The sequence below is a fragment of the Mustelus asterias genome, chromosome 2 (genome assembly GCF_964213995.1).
Source record: "Mustelus asterias chromosome 2, sMusAst1.hap1.1, whole genome shotgun sequence".
NCBI lineage: Eukaryota > Metazoa > Chordata > Chondrichthyes > Carcharhiniformes > Triakidae > Mustelus > Mustelus asterias.
The window spans coordinates 87,956,537-87,982,560 of record NC_135802.1 but is presented as its reverse complement, the minus strand read 5'-3'; the positions used below and the strand labels follow the sequence as shown (position 1 = coordinate 87,982,560).

The 26,024-nt window shown below is 43.8% G+C and overlaps 1 protein-coding gene across 6 annotated transcripts in view; it reads left to right on the top strand.

Annotated features, from left to right (window-relative positions):
- The window catches only part of dgkb (diacylglycerol kinase, beta), a 679,678-nt gene that overhangs the window by 200,301 nt on the left and 453,353 nt on the right, over nt 1-26,024 (top strand). For all 6 annotated transcript variants that reach the window (XM_078228107.1, XM_078228097.1, XM_078228136.1 and 3 more), the window contains 3 exons: nt 2,331-2,448; nt 7,698-7,786; nt 7,892-8,008. In XM_078228107.1, the coding sequence (XP_078084233.1) occupies nt 2,331-2,448; nt 7,698-7,786; nt 7,892-8,008 (324 nt within the window). The remainder of the gene's footprint in view (nt 1-2,330; nt 2,449-7,697; nt 7,787-7,891; nt 8,009-26,024) is intronic.

The window sequence follows — 26,024 nt, the reverse complement described above, 5'->3', positions numbered from 1 at the left end:
CTGATTTCGGCCTGCCTTGCATATTGAACCATTTGATCAGTTAGGAGATTCCACGGTGAACTAAAATATGTGTTCAAAGTCTTTGAGAATGGTGTCAAAGTCGGCAGTGGACTCTTCCACCCTCTGCCTCAAGAAAACATCGCCGGCTACCAGACTCTCAGCAGAAAGGAATAAACTAATCTGGGCTGCTACACTTTGCCATGCAGACCTGATGCTGCTTAGTACCTGAGGAAGTTTCTTTCCCAAAACTCCAATCTCTAGCCTCTCTGTGGGCCCTCAAAGTCTTTGAACTGCTGCAGGAAGGGTGGTGACTGCTGGACAGGTCCTAGCAATGCTATTGGTATCCAGTTTTCCACTCTCCTCCATCAGGTTGTAAGTATGAGCTGATACCAAGTTTCCCTTCATTCTCTCTGTGTTTCTGTCCATGACACCAATCCCCAGCTAGATTGGTGTCACCATTGCTGTTACCCTGCTTTGTATTACCATCGTGTTCTGTGGACTCTTGACATAATTCCTGACTTCTGGTATGCACGACCTATCTTCCCTAAACAGACTGTAGTCTTGCCCTGGTACTCCGTTTAAACTGTTTTATTTACATAATATACGAACAGGTACGGAATTGGTATGACTCTGCTGAATACAGTGTATTCTAACCTCTCAAGGGAGAGTCTAGCACATGACTGCTGATTTCACTGATGCACCATTATATATGTCACACTTTAGTGTATCTATTCTATTAACCCAATGCACTACCAGTGCAGTCTTTGTTCAAGATTCTCCTAACATTAGCGTGCATGTTCAGTCAGCAGTTAGGAAGGCAAATGCAATGTTAGCATTCATGTCGAGAGGGCTAGAATACAAGAGCAGGGATGTACTTCTGAGGCTCTGATCAGACGCCATTTGGAGTATTGTGAGCAGTTTTGGGCCCTGTATCTAAGGAAGGATGTACTGGCCTTGGAAAGGGTCCAGAGGAGGTTCACAGAAATGATCCCTGGAATGAAGAGCTTGTCGTATGAGGAACGGTTGAGGACTCTGGGTCTGTACACATTGGAGTTTAGAAGGATGAGGGGGGATCTTATTGAATCTTGCAGAATACTGCAAGGCCTGGATAGAGTGGGTGTGGAGAGGATGTTTCCACTAGTAGGAAAAACTAGAACCAGAGGGCACAACCTCAGGCTAAAGGGACAATCCTTTAAAACAGAGATGAGGAGGAATATCTTCAGCCAGAGAGTGGTGAATCTGTGGAACTCTTTGCCACAGAAGGCTGTGGAGGCCAGGTCATTGAGTGTCTTTAAGATAGAGAAAGATAGGTTCTTGATTCATAAAGGAGTTGGGGTTATGGGGAAAAGGCAGGAGAATGGGAATGAGAAAAATATCAGCCATGATTGAATGGCGGAGCAGACTTGTTGGGCCGAGTGGCCTAATTCTGCTCCTATGTCTTGTGGTCTTATGGTCGTTACCAACAGAATAATTTAGGAATGATCAAATTCATGATCACAGTCATTCCATTCTGGACATGTACCAAGTAGAGGCCAGAGACTTGCATACTCCCCTCAAGTCCAACAGGGAAAAGAAAATGATGCAGAGTATTTCCAGATTGTTCTTGTATGGCTTCTTGGCATTGGTTAATAGAGAGCAGAAATCAAATTTTCCAATCACAGCCTTGGCTAAGGTTACTGCGTGAGAGGGGAGCGGGGACCCAGAAAGAGGATGGGGAGAAAATGTCCATAGGTACTAGGGAGTGATCTAATATTTGCAATTTGCATCAGATGACAGTAATAAAGACTTTGTATCTTGTTAATGTTCTTAATCTTATTTGAATTCCTCTATTGCCATCTTTAATGACTCCCATATCTTTGTTTTGCAGCAAGTGTTGGTTTGGCTTAGTTGCTTGCACACTTGCTTATGAGTCAGAATGTTGTGCATTTAAATCCTATCCCGAGATTTGAAAATATTCCTTACGTTAACTCTTTAGCACAGGCTTAAGTGAATATTGCATTGTTGGAGGTGCTGTCGATCAGAATACGATGTCAAAACCGAGGCCCTGCTGAAGTTAAAGATTATGTGGCACCATGTGCCCTGGACAACATTCATTCCTCAACTAATGCCAGCAAAACAGATTAAGCAGTGATTTATCACAGTGTTGTGTGTGGAATCTTGCTGTACATAAATTGGCCATGTCATTTGTCATTGACAGTAATTACGCTGCAGGTGTAATTTTCAAAGTGCTTTGGGAATTGGTGCCTTATAAATCTACTTTATTTCATTGAAGGTCCAGATCACAAAAGAAATGCTCTAACCTGGACTATTGATTTGTTCTTCTTTCATAGAACGTGAAGGATGATGGACAGCACGTGTGGAGACTAAAGCACTTTAACAAACCTGCTTACTGCAATCTCTGTTTGAACATACTGATTGGTTTCGGCAAGCAGGGTCTCTGCTGTTCCTGTGAGTATTATGATAATGTGGAAAATAAACTGTCAAGACCACTTCAAACGTGCAGTTCAACCACATCTTTTTCTAAATCCATTATTCGAATATACAAGCTGAATTATATATTTCAATAATGTTCCTTTCTGCCTTGGCAGAGCATATAAAGTGGCATTCTAGTGTACTTTTAAGCCTTAATGGACTAATAAGATGAGGCTGTACTTCTTGCTGTGTCCTATAATTCCAGGGTGATTTTATCCTTAAATGACTATCCTGTTAGCCCTCGGTTTTAAAGTAGAGGAACTCAATGTTATTTACTTGAAGATTTGATTAATTTTAGGGAACGCACAGCACTATGTATTTTGCTTCATTCCTGTGCAGCATGCGTCCAAGCATCAAATAGGTACACATCCTACTGAACACTAAATCAGGGTGAAATTATTTATTTCAACAAACCCAAACTGGGAGAATGTTTGTTTTTCTCAGTAATTAGTAATCCACGAGTAACATCATGAGACTCTGTAAGCGTACGATGTCATGTTAGTTGGTGGTTAATTATGGAGAGAAATGACTGTTTTCATTATTTTGATGAGAAATTCAATCCTTTGAAGTAAACAGCATTTCAGATTAAATCCTCTGGTAACAATTTAATCAATGATTGACAAATGAAAATTTCCGTCAAGCTAAAAAAAAAGGTTTGGCCATTGCTTCTATTTATCATAGTATCCCGACAGTGCAGAAGAGGCCATTCGGCCTATCAAATCTACACCAACTCTGGTGACAAAGTATCTGACCTAGGCCCTCTCCCCTGCCCTATCCACATAACCCCACACACTTCCTACGGCGAATCCACCCAGCCTGCGCGTCTTTGGACACTAAGGGGCAATTTAGCATGGCCAATCCACCTAATCTGCACATTTTTGGATTGTGGGAGGAAACCGGAGCACCCGGAGGAAACCCATGCAGACGTGGGGAGAATGTGCAAACTCCACCCAGTCACCCAAGGCCGGAATTGAACCTGGGTCCCTGGAGCTGTGAGGCAGCAGTGCTAACCACTGTGCCGCTAGGCCACCCTTATTTATGGCATGCTTTTTGCCTAGTTTATTTGTCAGTGGATTTACAATCTAAAGCTAACCCAGTCACTCTGTAACATATACTGCTTCGTAATCTATGGCAGACTATGGATCTGTAAAATTCCTGTCTCCTGCTAAAAATCGAATCATCTGGTGTTTCGAATTAAGCAATATAATTAACATAGAATATACTTCCAAAACACAAATTTAGGTCATTTGAATTAAGCAATTTGAATGAGGTGTAGACTTTTAAATCCGATTAAAAGCACAGATTGTAGTCAGTAAAATAACACTGAAACATTTCATTTTTCAGACAATGTTCTATTAGGTCAAACCATGTATAATAAAAATTCAAGTGACCTGAATTAGGTAAAATTTCAGATTTTTTTCAGATTTATCTAATTTGTCTCAACAGAGATGGATTGTAAAGCCAATTATAGCTCATAACATACAAGACAATTCTGATCATTTAGATTTTCTGTCTTTCAGAACAATGGTTAAATAAGTTTAAGTTTATTTATCAGTGTCTCAAGTAGGCTTACATTAACACTGCAATGAAATTATTGTGAAAATCCCCTAGTCGCCACACTCTGGCCCTGTTCGGAAAGTGGATCACGTTGCTATTTTTGTTCTACCCATTTGCCATCTGGTATTGTTTGTGGAAAATAAGAATGCTGCTCTGAACTGATTTTTCCTTCTAGGTGAGATTTAATGGCAGAGAGAAAGCCTGAATAGATCCAATAGTCCCGTTTGTCCTTTTCGTTCAATTGGTCGACCAGATGTATGTCTGGGGATTCTTGATTTGGCTGGCTTAAAGGGTGGAACCTTTTCAAATAAATGTTCTTAACATTCTTGCTTCTGAGACCATTCTCCCCCCCCCCCCACCTCACTTCATAAATTTTAGACTGTAATACCATACAATATTTTTTGTGTAAATTATCTATATGATTAAGCACAAGTTTATTTTTGATTTAATAATGCAATGGCAGCAGTCCATCTACACTTCCCGCTGCCTCGGAAAAGCAGCCAGTATAATCAAGGACTCCGTGTCCCGGACATATCCCTTCCACCTTCTTTCGTCAGGAAAAAGATACAGAAGTCCGAGGTCACATACCAACCGACTTGATAACCGCTTCTTCCCTGCTGCCACTAAACATTTGAATGGACCTACCTTATATTCAGCTAATCTTTCTTTACACCCTAGCTATGACTGTGACATTATATTCTGCACCCTCTCCTTTCCTTCTCCCCTATGTACTCTCTGAATGGTTTGTTTTGCCTGTCACGAAACAATACTTTTCACTGTATCCCAATATATGTGACAATAAATCAACTAATATCAGATGTGTTGCCCAACATCAGTAAAGAGGGCATCTGTCACCTAGGTGATGCACTGGTGTACAGCCATCTCTGCGATGCACAAAGGTCCACACTGACAAAGGCACAATGTCTGTGACCATCTCCCTAGAGAGTTGCTGTCTCCTTCAGCATGGTGTCTTAGTCACCTTCACCTCTGCCTGTAGATTCCATACTTAGGATAATGTCATCTTGTCCTTTGTGTCCCTCATCCCTCTCCTCTGACCTTCAGATGCCTGGCACCTTGCCCTTCCTGTGCAGACTACTGATCCTCATCTCTTTTGATCTTGATTTCTGAGATGGCAACACCCATTTCCAACTGCATCCATCCTGGTACTCATATAGAATCCTTGTCCACTGTTCCAATGCCAGTGTGATGCCAGGAGGGTGACAACCCCCTTGAACTGGCAAAGTTCTTAATGGTGACTTCTCCTCTGAGTGGCAATGGGCTACTTTTATTTCAAAGGGATGCAAGTCCTTTAAATTTTGAAAAGCATATATACATCCCTTTTTAAGCTCATCCCACACCATGATTTATCCCAAGCATGGTCCTCGCCTTCATACAGCTGGGCTGGCCCAGACAGCTGCTAGATGCTGGCCCCCTTTGGGAATAATGGAAACATTTCCGGAGACCGGCTTTTAATAAGTGCGCAAGAACAGTAATTGGCCACATATGTGTGGGCCAATTCCAAAGCTCTCACCCATGAAGATGAGGGAGGGCAAAAACAGTCTACCTGTGCGATATTGCAGCCATTTTGTTTTTAACTTTACTCACCTTTGTTACAGCCCCAAGATCTTGGAAGGAATGAATCACCAATTCACAAGGTTCCGAGGGTTCAATTGCGGCGAGAGATTATATAAACTAGTCTTTTATTCCCTGGAATATAGAATATTAAATGGTGATTTTGATTGATATTCATATTTTCAAAAGAAATTGATTGGATAGATGGAATCTTTTCTGCTAGCTTGAGTGTGAAACAAGGTCACAATCTTAAAAATCGAGGCCAGACGATTCATTAGAAAAGCTAGAAGCACTCCTTCACACAAAAGGTGATGGTAAGGTGGAACATTCTCCCAGAAAAAGCAGTAGATGCTGCCACAATTATATTTTCACTACATATATTTCCTAGCCAAAGGTATTAGGAGTATGGAATCAAGATGGGAGACAGGATTTAGGATATAGATCAGTCATGATCAATATTCCCTCTAATTTTTTCCATCCATGTGTGGAATGAATTTTGTTATGTGCACCAACATCCAGGCAAGGATGTGTGCCACCAGCAGAATAGGAAAAAAAACTATACATAACATGTACTTTAAAATAAGTTAAAGAAAGAATACCACCATTGATACAGTAAGCTGCTAATCCACAAATTGTCAGTTTTACTGGATTCAATCTTAAATTTATCATTAGAGCCGAAAAGACTCGGGGAGGTGACCTGATTGAGGTGTACAAGATTATGAGGGGTATGGACAGAGCAGATAGGGAGCAACTGGGTAAGTCATTAAAGGACACAAGTTCAAGGTGAGGGACAGAAGGTTTAGGGAGGATGTGAGGAAAAACTTTTTTTTTACCTAGTGTGGTGACAGTCTAGAATGTGCTGCCTGGGAGGATGGTAGAGGCGGGTTGCCTCACATCCTTTAAAAAGTACCTGGATTAGCACTAGGCATGTCATAACATTCAGGGCTATGGGCCAAGTGCTGGTAAATGGAACTAGGTAGATCAGGTGAAGTGTCAGTGCAGACTTGATGAGCCCATCTGACTGACTCTTAATAATTTAACCACTATTATTGACTTACTTTTAACTTACCTCCAACTCATTGCTTTTGCCTCCAGCTCGTCACCTCTCCTGACTTGCCACTATACTCCCCAGCCCTCCTCCCCTTACCTCTCCTGGGATGGCCAGGAAGGAAGCAGCAAACAGGAGGGAGGTGAGAGGAAGAAGGAGTGAGCTGAAGGGTTGGGAAGGGGAGTTGCAAGTTGAATGGTCGGTGAGGGTGCTGCAAGAAAGACCAATGCTGAGTGATAGCTTTGGACTCCAGGAACTATTGCAAGTTGGCTGTTCATTCCACCTGATTAAGCATGTTAGGTTTGGCTTGCCTCTGTTAATTTCCTGTCCAGGCGGGAATGGTGGCACAGTATTTAGCACTGCCACCTCACAGCACCAGGGACCCAAGTTCGATTCCTGGATTGGGTCACTGTCTGTGCGGAGTCTGCACGTTCTCGCCGTGCCTGCATGGGTTTCTCCGAGTGCTCCGGTTTTCTCCCACATTCTGAAAGATGTACTGGTTAGGTGCATTGGCCGTACTAAATTCTCCCTCAGTGTACCTGAACAGGTGCCGGAGTGTGGCGACTGGGGAATTTTCGCATTAACTTCAATGCAGTGTTAATGTAAGCCTATTTGTGACACTAATAAACAAACTTTAACTAAAAGTCCTTTGCTCGAGAGATAGAGTAGACCTCAGTAAACCTCATTTAACATCAGGATATGCAGGGCTGTAATAATTGTGTGCTACTGTTGCACGGATGCACAGCTTTGAAGGAACACACATCTCCACGAATGGTGGAACAGGCTTGAGGAACTGAATGGCTTGCTTCTGGTCCTATCTTGAGTAATTCATTAAAAAAAAGTAAGATAGTATTCTTTTGACTATAGATCCTTTTCTTTTCAGGTGTTTAAATGTTTTTTGTGTGTATATTGATGGTAATCTTGCAACAGAAACTATCAGTAAGCCTGATTTTAAAAATATGCTGTTTTTGCTGATTTTGACTTGGTAAAGTCAAAATAAAAAAGAAAGGTAAAGTTGATTTACTGACCTATGCTATTAAATCTGCAGTCTGCAAGTATACAGTTCATGAGCGCTGTGTGTCCAGAGCCCCTCCCTCCTGCATCAACACCTACGTCAAGTCAAAAAAGAATGCAACCGTAAGCTGTCCTCTCTGACTTATCTTTCACTGAGAGAATTGTATTGACGTTAAACTCCAGACTTTGATGTATTTTCTAAACAAATGATATGCATGTCTCCCACAGGTAATGCATCACTTCTGGGTCGAAGGAAACTGCCCAAAGAAATGTGACAAGTGCCATAAAACCATCAAGTGTTATCAGGGTCTTACAGGCCTGCACTGTGTGTGGTGTCAAATCACTGTAAGTACTGCAGCTTCATTCTTTCACAGCTATTAACGATTGGCAGCAAGTACAGTGAGCATCCCAACAGGGAAGCTTTCTTCTTAATAAAAACAAAACATTTTTAAAAACAGAAACAATGGAGAGAGAGACGGAATGAATGCTTTGAGTCCAATATGACTCTTTTTTGGAACTAGGGTAGGTCTCTCTCCTCCGATGCTGCCAGACCTGCTGAGATTTCCCAGTGCTTTCAATTTTATTTCAGATCTCCAGCATCTGTGGTGTTTTGCTCTTATTTAAGCTTTAAGTTGTCCTATTTTGAATATCAATATAGAGCAAAATCTCATTGTACCAAGATATTCTATCATGTCATATAATTAACACAATTTCCTTATTGTGATTGAAATGAATTTCCTATCACTTGACAGTTTTAATTCTGAGGTGATGACATTGATAGCTTAGTTAAAATTGAGCTGTGTGATGCTGTGAATAAATGTGTTAACCATATTTAATTATTTCAACTTTTTAAGAATAGCGGACAGGAATTTTGTGTATTTCAGATCGATTTGGTACCATTTGATTTGATTTATTATTGTCACGTGTATTAGTATACAGTGAAAAGTACTGTTTCTGGCACGCTATACAGACAAAGCATACCGTATGTAGAGAAGGAAAGGAGAGAGTGCAGAACGTAGTGTTATAGTCATAACTAGGGTGTAGAGAAAGATCACTTAATACAAGGTAGGTCCATTCAAAAGTCTGATGGCAGTAGGGAAGAAGTTGTTTTTGAGTCGGTTGGTACGTGATCTCAGACTTTTGTATCTTTTTCCAGACAGAAGAAGGTGGAAAAAGAGTATGTCTGGGGTGCGTGGGGTCCTTAATTATGCTGGCTACTTTGCTGAGGCAGTGGGAAGTGTAGACAGTGTCAATGGATGGGAGGCTAGTTTGAGTGATGGACTGGGCTTCATCCACAACCCTTTGTAGTTTTTTGCGGTCTTGAGCAGAGCAGGAGCCATACCAAGCTGTGATACAACCAGAAAAAATGCTTTCTATGGTGCATCTGTAAAAGTTGGTGAGAGTTGTAGCGGACATGCCAAATTTTCTTAGTCTTCTGAGAAAGTAGAGGTGTTGGTGGGCTTTCTTAACTATAGTGTCGGCATAGGGGGACCAGGACAGTTTGTTAGTGATTTGGACACTTGAAGCTCTCGACCATTTCCACTTCATCCTCGTTGATGTAGACAGGGGCATGTCCTCCATTACGCTTCCTGAAGCTGATGACTATCTCCTTCATTTTGTTGACATTGAGGGAGAGATTATTGTTGTTGCACCAGTTCACCTGAACTGTGTCTCACCATTGTTTGAGATCTAACCCACTACGGTGGTGACGTCAGCAAACTTCAAAATCGAGTTGGAGGGGAATTTGGCCGCACGATCATAGGTGTATAAGGAGTATAGTAGGGGGCTGAGAACACAGCCTTGTGGGGCACCGGTGTAGGGGATGATTATGGAGGAGATGATATTGCCTGTCTTTACTGATTGTGGTCTGTGGGTTAGGGAGTTCAGGATCCAGTCACAGAGGGAGGAGCCGAGGCCCAGGCCACGGAGTTTGGAGATGAGTTTCGTAGGAATAATGGTGTTGAAGGCTGAGGTGAAGTCAATAAATCGGAGTCTGACATAGGTGTCCTCATTATCTAGGTGTTCCAGGGTTGAGTGCAGGGCCAGGGAGATGGCATCTGTGGACCTGTTGCGGCGGTAGGTGAACTGTAATGGATTCAGGCAATTTGGGAGCATGGAATTGATTCATGCCATGACTAACTTTTCAAAGCACTTCATTATGATGGATGTCAGAGCCACCAGACGATAGTCATTAAGGCACACTGCCTGGCTTTTCTTTGGTACTGGGATGATGGTCATCTGCTTGAAGCAGATAGAGATCTCAGATTGTTGTAAAGAGAGATTGCAAAACTTGGGTTTCACTTGCTGCCAGTGGTAATTTCAAAAAAGCGCTAATTTTCGACACTGTTAATATTGTTCTGAGTCTCATTAAAGTAATAAAATATTGGACAGTTGGAGAATGATACTGTAACTAATGTTTTTCCGATAGCAACAAACAAACCCAACCATAGATCAAATAAAAACAGGAAATGCTGGAAACACTCAACAGGTCAGGCAGCATCTGTCGAGAGAGAAATGGAATTAATAGATGGAATCTTCTGTTTTGGTGGGTGTCTTGCTCACCGCCTGGAAAAATGATGAGACAACCATGTTGACTCTTGTGAGAAAGGCCTGCCTTATCTTCTGCCCATCAAACAATTAGGAGGATAGTGGCAGGACCCCAGGATGCAATAGCCCGCTTGGTTAGAGCTGCTGGCCAACCAGAGGCAGAAAGAACAGCTGCCATCTCCTGTTCCACGTCCATGCCCTTGAACATACACTGTTTAGTGTAGATCGAGAGCCCGCCCATGCTCCTGTCTCCAGCTGATATGCAGCTCCCACAGTTTATTCAGCCGTGCAGGCCGTATGTTGACAGGCCTGTCTGGAACTAGAAAAATTGCAATAAGTGGTCATTAATTGTCCACGATAGGGCCTCTACTGGAGGTGGGGTGTGTAGGCCGACTGTGAGCCTTCTTGCCTAGAAGTAACTTGTGATGGAGGTGGGAAGGCATTGGCTATTAGTCCTGATACCATCTTGCCTAATATCAGGCCTTCCCACCTCCACTCACACCTCTGAAAGGGGAAGAAGATTCTGCCCAAAATTTCAGATTGATGGCTTTTATCATAATTAGATATAATGTGCTGAAATTTCTGACTTAAGTAATTTTAACGAAAAGTAGAGGCAAGTACAAGTCATGTTCCAAAGACAGACATTTCACACCAAGGTGACTAATGTTCTAAATGTAACAACAAAAAAATAACGGCAGCATCCACTGTGTGAAACAAACATTAATCTTACAACATATTACTAGATGTGACAAAGGTTTTCTTCCACACAAGTTAACATCACAGGGATAAAATAATGTTTGACTACAAAAAAATATCTAAACATCAAATACAGTAGGCTTTAGACAGAGCTCTCTGGTCATATAAATAAGAGATCAGAGCAAAGCTCTTTAACCCTACACATGCAGTTAAGAATGGTAGTAGACCACCAGGCCAGCTTACAGGAGAGGGAATGTGCAAGGAACATACTCATCCTAACCATGGTGAATCCCGGTATGTGTGTTCAAGAGACGGAGCTCTCAAAGGTTCGCAGGCATCTTTCGCCAAAATTACAAAATGGATAAGCTTAACACAACATTCTTCCAAATTCTCCACTAAAGTCTAACCAATTTAGTTCCCTCCACATAACATTAAGATGTGATTACTCAATGCGACAGTGATATTTCGCCATGTGAACATCCAGATGCAGTTCCAAAAATCTGCACACACTTTGTCAGCTCCTTATCTATTTTTTTTTCTAGTCCAGTAACTAAACTGTGACATTATGGACAATTGCCCAGGTATGTTTTATTTCCATAAAAGCAGAGTAAATCTAGCCCAGCCAACTCCTAGCTCCCAATCATCACGAAAATGTTGTAGAATATTCAATTGTGCCATCCAGTGACGCACAGTTAGAACCAGCTCGATTCAGGTGCTGAGAGAACATCTCGGTTATTCATTTCACCCCAGCCTTTATCCAGAAGAAGACACAAGTTCTGAATGTCAGAGGGGACATGAGATTAATTGCTCTCAATTCGAATGCAAGATTGCCAGTAGAATGAAAGAACTAAGGTTATAGGGGCCAATGTGGTTTGAGTCACAATAATGGTTACTATAGATCAATAGTTGCAGTCCCAGCACACTGCTAAAGTAAAATGGTGCCTTGCCCATGGCGTCGTCCTTTTTGAGCTTAGTTGTTTACCATATTTGGCTTGCTCTATTTCTTAACAGTAAAATCAAACTTACTTCTTGGATAACAGGCTTAGTTTTGATTTTAATTTAGAAATAGGAATAGGTCATTTAACACATTGAGAGAGCTACATATTTTTATCCATTATAGCTCCTATGCATGTAATTTAGCATCCTTTCTTCATTTGAGGTCCTTACTTTTCAAGAAAGTAACTACCTCCCTTTTAAACTCTTCAATTGATAGAGCATCTGTGGCATAATTGAGCAGCACATTCCTCACGCTCAACATGTGAAAATATTTCCTTGAATTCACCTTAAACTGGCTTAGTTTTCATTTTAAGGTTATGTCCTCTTGTTCTGGATTTCCTTGACAGAAGGAACATGCACTATCGAGCTTATCAGTCTCTTCCACTCTTTACAACATCCTTTAATCTCCTTGTCTTGTAACAATATCCCAAGTTCACACAGTCTCCATCTTAACCAAGTTCTTTCATTGATACCACCAAAAGGCCATGAAAGTACATCCATCAGAAGATTGCACCTATGTTTCTATATTGAAGACAGAGATTAGTCGATTTCTAGACTCTAAATGCGTCAAGAGGTATGGGGAAAATGTGGGACAATGGTATTGAAGTACAGGATCAGCCATGATCATATTGAATGGCAGAGCAAGCTCGAAGGGTTGAAAGACCTACTTCCGCTCCTTTTTTCTATGCTTCAATGGGTGGGATATTCTGGCCCTTCCTGCGGGTGGAATTTTCCAGTCCAATTGAAGGCAACCTCCGGATGGCAGGTTTCCCAGCAGTGGGAAGAAAAACCGTGCAAAACATCGTAGACATTAGTGGTACTGGAAAATCCCACTGGTGATCAATGGTGAATTACCTCCGCCGCTGGAAAACACTTCGCAGGAGGACTGGAAAATCCCATCCTATGTATTCAAAAGTGAAGATAATATTCAAATGAGATCTACCCACTGCTTAGTCTTACTTAATTCATCATAGAGAGAGGACTTGGTTATTTTCATTGTTAGCACACCATACTGTTTCTCCAGGGATGATTTTGATGTAAACTTTTATTCCAGTGTTGTTTTGAAGGTGTGATGTGGAAATTTTCTGTGTATCAATTTCAGAGATGTTACATGTCAGTGCTTGAACTTTTTTCAGTTTTGGCACCAAGATCGGCACCGGGTAGAAGTGTCCGTGGTATTACTATGGAGGCACTACATATAGTAGTTCCTCCTTTTGTACGATTTTGTTTGTGATATCAGAATGAAGAAAAGTTTTGGAGATATACCTGAGACATTGGGACACACAGTAAAATAGATAAAGGTGGAAACACACATCAGTATCTGAAAGAAGAAAATATAGGTGAACGTTCTGGGTAATTTACTTTCATCAGAATTGAAAAAGGAAACTTGGTGAATTTTTTTTAGCTGCTGATGGACTTACTGTGTAATTCCAGTATTTTGCCTTTATTGCAGATTTACAGTTAAGTGTCCAATGTAAACCCTAATGTCAACAGAGGTATGTATCTATGCAGAGTCAATGTTAACGTATGAGTGACTGATCAACACAGCATATCTGGGAGTGCTTGATGCTGATACTGATAGTCTGCAATATTTTGGACCAATTGGTACTGTAATAGTGAGCCCATCGGAAACCAGGTTCAATTTTGTTTTTAAATTCCGCCCAAATCACAAAAGCTAACAGAGAAGATTTTATTCTCACCCGTTTAGATTTGATTTTGGTCTCTTCTCGCTTCCCTAATGCCTTAATACTCACCTGTATGGCACTGAGTTTTACATACCAGCAATATCCTGAGCACTCTCTGCTCTGGGTTTGCTCACCCCAAGCTGGAACAAAAGAGTGAGGTGAGCCCCAATTAGCCTTCTTGGCCAAAAGGAGAAGCCAGTCAGGGCCACTGCCTTGTCACTATCCAGTCACCTACGTTGAAAAGAGCATCAGATGTAGATAGCACTGAGCTATCATCCATGCTCAAATAATGAACTGTCAGATATGAAGAATAAACGCCCAGGAGCCCCATCTGGAGAATTGATGAAACTTGGGCTGCAGCCCCGGCAAGAGTGACCTTAAAGAAAAGGGGAAAATGGGTCAATTTTGGGGAGTCCCCAAAAATCCACATTGTCTTTTTTTTAATACTGATTATATTTGTGGGTTTGTCTTTCACTGTGTAGACAGTGGAAGTTATGGGCGAAGCAAGGGCAAAGTCCTGGGCCAGTCTTGGGGTAGCTTGGACTGAAAGGGCAGTCTATCTTTTTTTTTTGGTGTGAGATGAACCGAACTTGGCAGCACAAGGTAATGGGACCTGCTGCACACTCACCTCTTTTAATGTTGATCCGAAATCAACGGCTGGGAACAGTGGCTTGGGAAGTGCTACTCTGAATTTCCTGACAGAGAAAACAGTCTCAGCTAAGTGATTCCGCGCAAAATATTAGCAGCTGAGAATGCCACATTATCACAACTCGGGTAAACATTTTAAAGCCATTTGTAGCAGAAATTGCTCCAGTGTTTTACTTTGAGTTCATTTCTTTGGAAATGTGCATTGCCTTGAAATATTTTTTCACTACAAGCTTAGAAAAATATTGTACTCTCTGTCTAATCACGTAAAAGTGCCACAATTTATGCTGCTGACAAATGGCCAGATTGAGTGCTAACTGTCACATTAAACCCTGTATTAGAATTATATGATTACTGGATCCAGCTCTGGGGAGGAACCATTGTGGAACTAATCATCTGCAAAGCAAGTCAAGCTCGTGATAGTCACAGTGCAACATTTATTTCTGTCTTGCAGTGACGTAAACCTCACGTCATTGTTTTATAGTGTGTGTCCATCATTTTTTCCCAAACAACATCTGGTGCACGAAAGGGCAGCCAGCCAGTTTGAGTTCTTTTATTTAATGCATATTATTTCTTGTTCCAATTACCAAGTGAAAGCAGAATTGGGTCCAAGAGAAATAAAGAGCTCACTTGTTCATTGCTCATAAAAATCAAAAGTTAGTTCAGTGCACTGCAAGATGGAGAGGAGAAACCGAGAACTTGTCGTTTATTAATTCTTCAATTAGCATTTGATTTCTTCCACAACCAAAAGAACAAGAACCCACTTCCCACAAAGGCCATCAGAGTTTTTTTTAATGTAGCGATTTGATAATTTTCTTGTTAAGCCTCCACACTGCCAAGTTACAGAGCTGCTATTTATCTTTGAATTTCAATGGCTCATTGAGGTGCATTCATTTAATGTTGTATCTATCGCCTGGTGAGCATTAATTAGTGTACAAGCAGCCACGCCACTGGGGCTGGGAATTTGCGTGACAAATGTATGAGATTACAGTGCCACTGAATTACACCACAATGAGGCCTTGGCGTCCTTAGTAAATTAACCCTACTTGGGTCTTAATTTCCTGTTGCTAAGTTACCTGTGGTAAGTGAACTTCTCTGCATAAATATCCTTGTGTACTTGCCAGAGGTCAGGTACTTGATTTCAGACTCTGCTATTAATTTTATCTTAATACAGTTATACTTCCCCCAGTTGAGATAAACAGGCTGTGTTTAAGAATCAATTACAGTGTCTGTTTTTCTGACTACAGACCTCTTATGTATTTTATATTTCATGTGAGGTAATGTTATCTGTAATTATTATTTTAATAAAGACATGTGTTAATTATTAGAAATTAAAGCATTTCTCCTGACCGCTTGGATCTGATGATTGTTGGTGTGAGATTTGTTTCCAAACCTTCTATATTGACAAAGGAAATGTACAGATTCAATCTTATTGACTGTGTGCACTGTTGCCTAGTAACCTGCAGACTTTGAAGCCTAAGGTGGTTGTTTTATTTTGTACTTTTGCCATGTTGTGAGGGCTTGCAGGGGGGCGATTTTCAAATATTTAGATAGCAAGTTGGGCTTTTTGGGGAGGGAAGGAAAGAGAGAACATATATCGTTTTTGCTGGGTGAACTGATTTTCTTCGAGTTGAGACTTCTGATAACTCCCACACTGCAACACTATTAGAAAAAACACTACATGTCCTTCAATCATTGCAAATATATAATTTATACTTACCATTTTCTCATAATTTCTCACTTTCAAACATATCAAGCAGTGTTCTATTCTTTTCCTGTTTGTTTTCTTTCCTGTATCCTCCTCTGCAGAGGATGTTCATTCTTTGCAATGTACTGTTTTACAGGTGCTCTCCTACCACTCTGCAAAGTGTCCATGTTTATGTGAAAGCTTGGCCGTTGAAAATTAACAGGCTATTTAACTGTGTGGGGAATCATGGCAGAGCCTGATTCTGGCCCCTCATCATGTCCACATGTGCTCATACCCAGTGTGGGTTATTGAATGTCAAACTGAGGAACCCTATCTGAATTTCCTCCCATGAGCCCAGAGGAATGATAGCACATTGTAACAGTGTTCTAATCTCCCAGAGTGAAATCAGCTAACTCGGCAGAAATGGAATCATTTCAGCCTGTATCCCTGACATACTCATTGGCTGGCATTTTCCAGTTTGAACAGCAACAGGGTTAATCGGGAGGTTGGGAGGATGGGGTGCGGGGCCAACAATGTGGTGGGAGCTGAAAAAATGGTTTCCTGCCAACGTGAAATGATGGCTGGAACATGTGCTCTCATCTGTCATGGCGGGCACCACTCCCAAATGCTGATGTGAACCAATTTACATGTCCGACCAGAATTGTCCCTCCCTGTCCAATTATCCATGCAATCAGTGGGATATGCCACCAGTCTGGACCAACATGGTGTGGACACCATCAGGACTCACCTGGAAGAAAGCCTGGGCAACTTGTAGAGACTGGAAGATAGAGGCTTCCAGTAACTGTGGACCCTGGAACACCATGAGCAACAGTGGCTGAGTGGAGTATCATAGAACATAGAACAGTACAGCACAGAACAGGCCCTTCGGCCCACGATGTTGTGCCGAGCTTTATCTGAAACCAAGATCAAGCTATCCCACTCCCTATCATCCTGGTGTGCTCCATGTGCCTATCCAATAACCGCTTAAATGTTCCTAAAGTGTCTGACTCCACTATCACTGCAGGCAGTCCATCACACACCCCAACCACTCTCTGCGTAAAGAACCTACCTCTGATATCCTTCCTGTATCTCCCACCACGAACCCTATAGTTATGCCCCCTTGTAATAGCTCCATCCACCCTAGGAAATAGTCTTTGAACGTTCACTCTATCTATCCCCTTCATAATTTTATAAACCTCTATTAAGTCTCCCCTCAGCCTCCTCCGCTCCAGAGAGAACGGCCCTAGCTCCCTCAAACTTTCCTCATAAGACCTACCCTCCAAACCAGGCAGCATCCTGGTAAATCTCCTCTGCACTCTTTCCAGCGCTTCCACATCCTTCTTATAGTGAGGTGACCAGAACTGCACACAATATTCCAAATGTGGTCTCACCAAGGTCCTGTACAGTTGCAGCATAACCCCATGGCTCTTAAACTCTAGCCCCCTGTTAATAAAAGCTAACACATTATAGACCTTCTTCACAGCTCTATCCACTTGAGTGACAACCTTTAGAGATCTGTGGATATGGACCCCAAGATCTCTCTGTTCCTCCACAGTCTTCAGAACCCTACCGTTGACCCTGTAATCCACATTTAAATTAGTCCTACCAAAATGAATCACCTCACATTTATCAGGGTTAAACTCCATTTGCCATTTTTCAGCCCAGCTTTGCATCCTATCTATGTCTCTTTGCAGCCTACAACAGCCCTCCACCTCATCCACTACTCCACCAATCTTGGTGTCATCAGCAAATTTACTGATCCACCCTTCAGCCCCCTCCTCTAAGTCATTAATAAAAATCACAAAGAGCAGAGGACCAAGCACTGATCCCTGTGGCACTCCGCTAGCAACCTGCCTCCAATCCGAAAATTTTCCATCGACCACCACCCTCTGTCCTCGATCAGACAGCCAGTTACCTATCCAATCGGCCAACTTTCCCTCTATCCCACACCTCCTCACTTTCATCATAAGCCGACCATGGGGGACCTTATCAAACGCCTTACTAAAATCCGTGTATATGACATCAACTGCCCTACCTTCATCAACACACTTAGTTACCTCCTCAAAAAATTCAATCAAATTTGTGAGGCACGACTTGCCCTTCACAAATCCGTGCTGACTATCCCGGATTAATCCGCATCTTTCCAAATGGTCGTAAATCCCATCCCTAAGGACCTTTTCCATCAATTTACCAACCACCGAAGTAAGACTAACCGGTCTATAATTACCAGGGTCATTTCTATTCCCTTTCTTAAACAGAGGAACAACATTCGCCATTCTCCAGTCTTCTGGCACCATCCCCATGGACAGCGAGGACCCAAAGATCAAAGGCTCTGCAATCTCATCCCTTGCCTCCCAAAGAATCCTAGGATACATTTCATCAGGCCCAGGGGACTTATCGACCTTCAGTTTATTCAAAACTGCCAGGACATCCTCCCTCCGAACATCTATTTCCTTCAGCCTATTAGCCTGTAACACCTTCTCTTCCTCAAAAACATGGCCCCTCTCCTTGGTGAACACTGAAGAAAAGTATTCATTCATCACCTCGCCTATCTCTACTGACTCCATACACAAGTTCCCACTACTGTCCTTGACCGGCCCTAACCTCACCCTGGTCATTCTTTTATTTCTCACATAAGAGTAAAAAGCCTTGGGGTTTTCCTTGATCCGACCCGCCAAGGACTTCTCGTGCCCCCTCCTAGCTCTCCTAAGCCCCTTTTTCAGCTCATTCCTTGCTAACTTGTAACCCTCAATCGAGCCATCTGAACCTTGTTTCCTCATCCCTACATAAGCTTCCCTCTTCCTTTTCACAAGACATTCCACCTCTTTCGTGAACCATGGTTCCCTCACTCGGCCATTTCCTCCCTGCCTGACAGGGACATACCTATCCAGGACATTTCGCCTCTCCCTGGAGATCACATGGTCTGGAATGGGGGGGTGGGGGTGAGTTAATAGGTTGTGATGAACAAAGCATCGTAGCTGTGAGGGACAGCTCGGTGGATAGGATATTAGGATGTAGATAGGCTGGAAAATTGGGCGGGGATCCTGGATTCAGGATTCAATCCTGGATTCAGGATTCAATCCTGGACCGGGGAGCGGCGCGGGCTTGGAGGGCCGAAGGGCCTGTTCCTGTGCTGTATTGTTCTTTGTTCTTTGGCATCCAGTATTTGTTCCTTGAAAAAGTTCCACTTTTCATTAGTTCCTTTCTCTGACAGTTTCTGTTCCCAACTTATGCCCCCTAATTCTTGCCTAATCGCATCATAATTACCTCTCCCCCAATTGTAAACCTTGCCCTGCCGTACGGCCCTATCCCTCTCCATTGCAATAACAAAAGACACCGAATTGTGGTCACTATCTCCAAAGTGCTCTCCCACAACCAAATCTAACACTTGGCCCGGTTCATTTCCCAGTACCAAATCCAATGTGGCCTCACCTCTTGTCGGCCTATCCACATATTGTGTCAGGAAACCCTCCTGCACACACTGCACAAAAACTGCCCCATCCGAACTATTTGACCTACAAAGGCTCCAATCAATATTTGGAAAGTTAAAGTCCCCCATGACAACTACCCTGTGACCCCCACACATATCCATAATCTGCTTAGCAATTTCTTCCTCCACATCTCTATTACTATTTGGGGGCCTATAGTAAACTCCTAACAACGTGACCGCTCCTTTCCTATTTCTAACCTCAGCCCATATTACCTCAGTGTGCAGATCCCCCTCGAAGTGCCTTTCCGCAGCCGTTAAACTATCCTTGATTAACAATGCCACTCCTCCACCTCTTTTACCAGCTTCCCTACACTTAGTGAAACAACTATACCCCGGAACGTCCAACAACCATTCCTGTCCTTGTTCTACCCACGTCTCCGTAATGGCCACAACATCGTAGTCCCAAGTACCAATCCACGCCCCAAGTTCATCTACCTTGTTCCGGATGCTCCTTGCATTGAAGTAGACACACTTCAACCCACCTTCCTGTCTACCAGTACTCACCCTTGACCCTGATACCTTCCCTAATACCTCACCACCCTCACTGACTTCTGGACTACAAGTCCTTTTCCCACTCCCCTGACAAATTAGTTTAAACCCCCCTGAAGAGCCGTAACAAATTTCCCTCCTAGGATATTGGTGCCCCTCTGGTTCAGGTGCACCCCGTCCTGTTTGTACAGGTCCCACCTTCCCCAGAATGTGTTCCAATTATCCACGTATCTGAAACCCTCCCTCCTACACCATCCCTGCAACCACATGTTTAACTGCACTCTCTCCCTGTTCCTCAACTCGCTATCATGTGGCACCGGCAACATACCAGAGATGACCACATGTTTCGTCTTGGCTCTCAGCTTCCAGCCCAGCTCCAGAAATTCTTGCTTTAAATCCTCGTCCCTTCTCTTACCTATGTCATTGGTACCAATGTGTACCACGACTTGTGACTGTTTCCCCTCCCCCTTCAGAATCCGGAAAACACGGTCTGAGACGTAACGGACCTTGGCATCCGGTAGGCAACATACCATCCGTGAGTCTCTTTTGCTGCCACAGAACCTCCTATCTATCCCTCTAACTAACGAGTCCCCAATAACTATTGCCCTCCTGCTCTGCCCCTTACCCTCCCAAGCCACAGAAACGGACACAGTGCTGGAGATCCTCTCACTGCGGCTCACCACTGGTATGTCGTCCCCCTCAACCGTATCCAAAGCGGAATACTTGTTGCTAAGGGGAACGACCACCGGGGATCCCTGCACGGACTGCTTCCTCCCAGCCCCTCTCACCGTCACCCATCTGTTTTCATTCCTCGGAGTAACTGTATCCCTAAAGCTTCTGTCTATGGCCACCTCTGCATCCCTAATGATCCTAAGTTCATCCAACTCCAGCTCCAGTTCCCTAACACGGTTTTGGTATCAGCCTCGTGAATCCTTTCAGTACAGGAACTTCCAGGGTGTGAATCTCTTCTCGCTGCAGGCGGATAGCTGCATAAGATACTGCTTCGCAGCAATGGTCTGTGCAGGGTGGTGGGGGGATTAGACAGGGAGGAAAGGACTGTAGAGGTGGGGTGGGTGTGGAGGCCTAACGAGAGGGGTGAGGGAGGTAGGTGAAAGAAATGCTGCAGGGATTTTGGAATGGGTGAGGCGGTATGGGGTAGGCTGGTAGGAAGGGCCATGGTGGAGTGAGTGGGGTGAACAGGCATGGGGGCGGGGGCGGGGGGAGGGGGGGGGGGGGCTGTGCAATTGTGAATGGACGGTTGGGGTTGGGGGCGGGGGGGCACAAAGAAGGGAAAAAGATTCGGAGGGAGATTTATGGATCAATGGATGAGCCCTGATGGGCTTTCTGAGGGAATTGTTTATAGGAAAGGATGATGAGGGTTAAAGGGAGCAGTGGGAGCCAGTAGTGTGGCAGAGTGAGTCCTACGATGATGGTTGAAGGAACGCTGAAGCTTGTTAGAGGGAAAACAGAAGTAAAACCAGAATCTGGGATTAGGCAGGATGGGGTGGGGAGTGGGCTCTTCGGTAAGGTGGGAGACGTAAACATAGAATCCTACAGTACAGAAGAGGCCATTAGACCCATCAAGTCTGCACCAATTCTCTTATTCAGCCCCTCTCCCTCACCTTATCCCCATAACCCCACACATTTACCCTGCTAATCCACCAAACCTTCACATTTTGGAAACTGAAAGGGCAATTTAGAATGGCCAGTCCACCTAATCCGCACAACTTTGGGCTGTCGGAGGAAACCAGAGCACCTGGAGGAAACGCACGCAGACACAGGGAGAGCATGCAAACTTCACATGGACACCCAAGGCTGGATTCCTGGCACTGTGAGGTAGCAGTACTAACTACTGTGCCGGGTGGGTGGGAGAGGGTTGCAGGCTGACTGTGGGGAGGTTGATGGTAAGATCAGGAAGGTTAATGGTGATGGGGGAGGTTGAAAGGTTTTGGACTCTATCTGAAAAGTCACATGCACCATGGCCATTTGCATTTAGAGCCTCAAGATGGAGCCTCTTGATGCTGTGTGGAACTTAGGTCAGCAGGTGTGGGTGGAGTGGCAGGTCAGCTCAACTCAACTGATTAACTGAAGGGGAACCCCAGGGTGTAGTACTGACACTGCTGAGGTGTTTCAACAGATAAGTACATGGAAGGCAAAGGCACAGTGAGCAGGGAGGCTTCTTGCACATGGCTTGCAAGTCCCTGGAAACAACCCTTGCCTCCCTGCATGTGCATGATTCCGGGGGACATAAACCAGCCGAGTGTATTCGCCTGAAAGTGGAGGGGTGCACAGGCTACGAACTATGAATCGCGATTAAATCACATCAGACCTCATCATTAAAGTGCAAGTGTAGTCTATTTACAGAAATGTAAGAACATGAACAATCAGAGTGCGTCCGTGCAGCCACATGTGAAATCTTACCTTCTGAACCTCGCATTCTCTACCACTTTTTCCAGGTGCTCCCCTGACATCTGAAGCACGGGTGCATGTAGCCAGCTGACCAGTTTGCCCTGTTATCTTGGATGACCATGTCAGGTGTCCTCTGGAGACACTAGGCCTGGAGGGCCCAGACTAACTTTAGCTGTCCTGCTGTGGGGCAGCTGTTTCTTCTGCAATCAGAGGACCAAGCTGAAGGGGTCACAGGCGAATGGAATTCCGAATGCTGCATATCCTCAGAGTCCTGCATGGAGATTCCAGGGGTGTCCGACAGTCAGTTCTTCCTTTGGCTGTGTGAAGGCCCCTGCCTGACTCCTTGAAGATAAGGGGCACCTGGAAGGAGGTAAAGGTGCTCTGTTCCCCCTTTTGTGTTCCCACTGAAAGATTTCCTCCATGTGCTAGAGTGCAGGTCTGCACGCTTCTCCGACAGAAACTTGGCATTCTGCCGGATAAGATTCTCAATGGCATTTGCCATGGAGACTTCCATGTACATCAGCCAGCAGGCGACTGGCTCCGTCTCCTAATGTGCCACTCTGTTGAGGACCTCTGCCATCTCTGCCTGATGTTCCCCCACTTCTCACAACATCTCCAGCATCTCGGCTGGACTGATCCCAGAGGCTCATTATCTGACTTGGACATCGCAGATGATGTTTCACCAGAGTCCTCGGAGTGTAGGTGAGCTTGGATTTCCCTGACTCCTGTTGTGGACATGTGTCGGTGCAGTAACCACCATTACGGGAGACCCTGCCTGAACTAGATCTGTGAGCGAAGGATGGTGTGAGTCTCTGCAAAGGCTGAGGGTGCAGGTGACGGCTGTGATGGCACAGCAGGTGCACTTTCTTCCTCCTCCTCCTCAATATCCTCGGTCCTCTGTGGGTTGGAGGAACTGCTGGATAGAGCATGCTCTGTCACCTGCCCCTCTTCCTGCTGGTACCTGTAAGCGAGAGGGGAGAGAGCAAGTGACTGCGTGAGCTGCCGCCAGCATGGAGGAAAGCCTGACCCTTGGGTTTCTATGTGCCAACGTTATGCATGGATCTGTACTGGATGGAAGCCATTCGCTGACCTCTCCATCTTCGCTGACTCAGTCCAGTTCCTGTCCACTCAGCTGCCCACTCGTAAAACTGTAAGGTTCTTCAAGCCCAGCCTGGCCCCCTCCAATCTCTCTCTCTCACCCCTATTGTGTTGAAACTGTCCTTGTGCAAACAGAGAAGATGGGGTTGAGGGCACTTGGATTTCAGGCATCTTTCTCATGCTTCCAAACAAACAACCCACTGGATTGTGTGCCAAGCGGTTGATGCATTGTTAGTTGTCTACATGGGTTCTAGGGCAGCAACCTCCAAAGTGGTGAGTCCATGCAGATAGAAGGAGGAAAGCTCTCGTGTCATTCGCAGCTGCACTCAACACCAAACACCTTACCCCTGCCCCAGACAACATGCGAATTCTGTGTGGAAGGTGTTAATTCTAATAATGTATATGGTGAAAGAAGCCTGAAGCTTGTTTTTTTACCTTTAGCAAGTTTATTTTAATAATTTTCTGCTTCCCCACACCTAACTGTTCCGGCTGTGTCCATTTATACACTGTTGGAGGTTGAGCCATTGATCATCAACCATTTTGGGCTCCATACCTAAGGAAGGATATGCTGGCCTTTGGAGGGGGTCCAGAGGAGATTCACAAGAATGGGAATGAAGGGTTTGTCATATGAGGAGCGATTGAGGAGTCTGGGCCTATACTCGATGGAGTTTAGAAGGAGGAAGGGGGATCTAATTGAAACTTACAGAATACTGAGAGGCTGAGATAGAGTGGACGTGCAGAGGATGTTTCCATTAGTGGGAGAGACTAGAACTCGAGGGCAGAGCCTCAGAGTGAAGGGACGCTCCTTTAAAACTGAGATGAGGAGGAATTTCTTCAGCCAGGGGGTGGTGAATCTGTGGAACTCATTGCCACAGAGGGCTGTGGAGGTCAGGTCATTGAGTGTCTTTCAGACAGAGATAGATAGGTTCTTGATCAATAAAGGGATCAAAGGTTACGGGGAGAAGGCAAGAGAATGGGGATGAGAATCATATCAGCCATGATTGAATGGCGGAGCAGACTCAGTGGGCTAAATGGCCTAATTCTGCTCCTACATCTTATGGCCTACAACAATTCAATTGGCTTAACAATGTATTTGCCAATGGATGCAATTGCTGATACATTGGCAGATTCCCCTCTTTTTAACTTAAAGTTTCAGAAAAAAATAAATTCAAGCACACATTTAAAGAAATAGAAACAAGGTTATGTGCTTCAACATTATAGATCCCATATTCCCATGGCCACCTTTATATATACACACAATTACAAAGCAAAACATTCAATTTTCCATTATAACATATGATGCCCCTCGTACAATACATTTAGCAATTTCATGGAGCAGGCATTTCTTTTCATTAAATAGTCTGAAAATTGGTGAATTGTGCCAACCCATCGTATCGTAGAGATCTCCCTTCTCTCGCATTTCTTTCATGCTTGCCAGGTCTATTCTTAGCTTTTTTTCAGCTCCACTTTTCATTGAGCGGACGTTGTCCTGCAGGGATTGATTGTTAGCGTAGGACTTGATCGGCAAACTTTTCTCATTGTTCCCTTTGTATAGTATATTTGTCAGTATATTGGATCAGTAGACCACCCCCCCACCCACCCCCCCCCCTCCCATATCAATATGCTTCTACTAATGCCAATGTTTCAGCCACTAAGGTGCTTCTCATTACCCTTTTGATTTTCTTGGCTTCCCAAGCCAGTGAGATTAAACCCTGCTGTGCTAGAATATCCATTTGGAAGAATGACATGTGAAGCATTGCTAACCTCAAATCAACTTGTTCACCCAAGGCTGGAAACTTGAGTGTGCATTTCTCAAAATGTAATTTTTTCAATGTTTTTGTTCTCAGAACTTCCTCTGCTGTAGCGTGCTTCATCATCGTACTCAGCTCCAACATGTCATAACTAGCATTAGACCTATTCTGAGTGCACAGCCAGTTCAACTGTCCAACCAAACTTCTCTATTGATCTGTTTCTTTCTTGGACTCTGGAACCTCTTTTTGTGAAGACCTGACCCAATTTTTTGGGATGCGACTAACACTTTTTTCATAGAATTCATAGAGTCCTACGGTGCAGAAGGAGGCCATTTGGCCCATCGCGTCTGAACTGATCACAATCCCACCCAGGCCCTATCTCCATAATTTACACTAGCTAGTCCCCCTGACGAGGGGCAATTTAGCATGGCCAGTTCACCTAACTTTCTCGATGAGATTGTTGCTTCAATGTCATTTCTGACTTGTTTTGCTTAATGTTTAAACCTATGTAATGAAAGGCCCCTGAAGCCTGGTTTCCAATCTTGAATTCCTTCATGATTTTATCAATCACCCATTGCTCAAATTCGACCGAACCTCCCCACAGAAAACCATCCACATGCATAATAAAGATTCCTGCTAGCCTATCTTGTTATGCCAATAGAACATCACAAGGTCTGGGGAACTGTTTTCAACAAGACCAGCCTGATGGAAATATACTATGCTCTTGGTGCAGCATTCAGTCCATAAACACACTTGTTTAATTTCCACAATTTTCCTTCTGCATCAGCAGCTTCTTTAGTTAGTTTCAAAAATATTTCCCTTTGAAATTTCTCCCCCTGCAAAAAATGCAGCTTTTATATCTATCAAT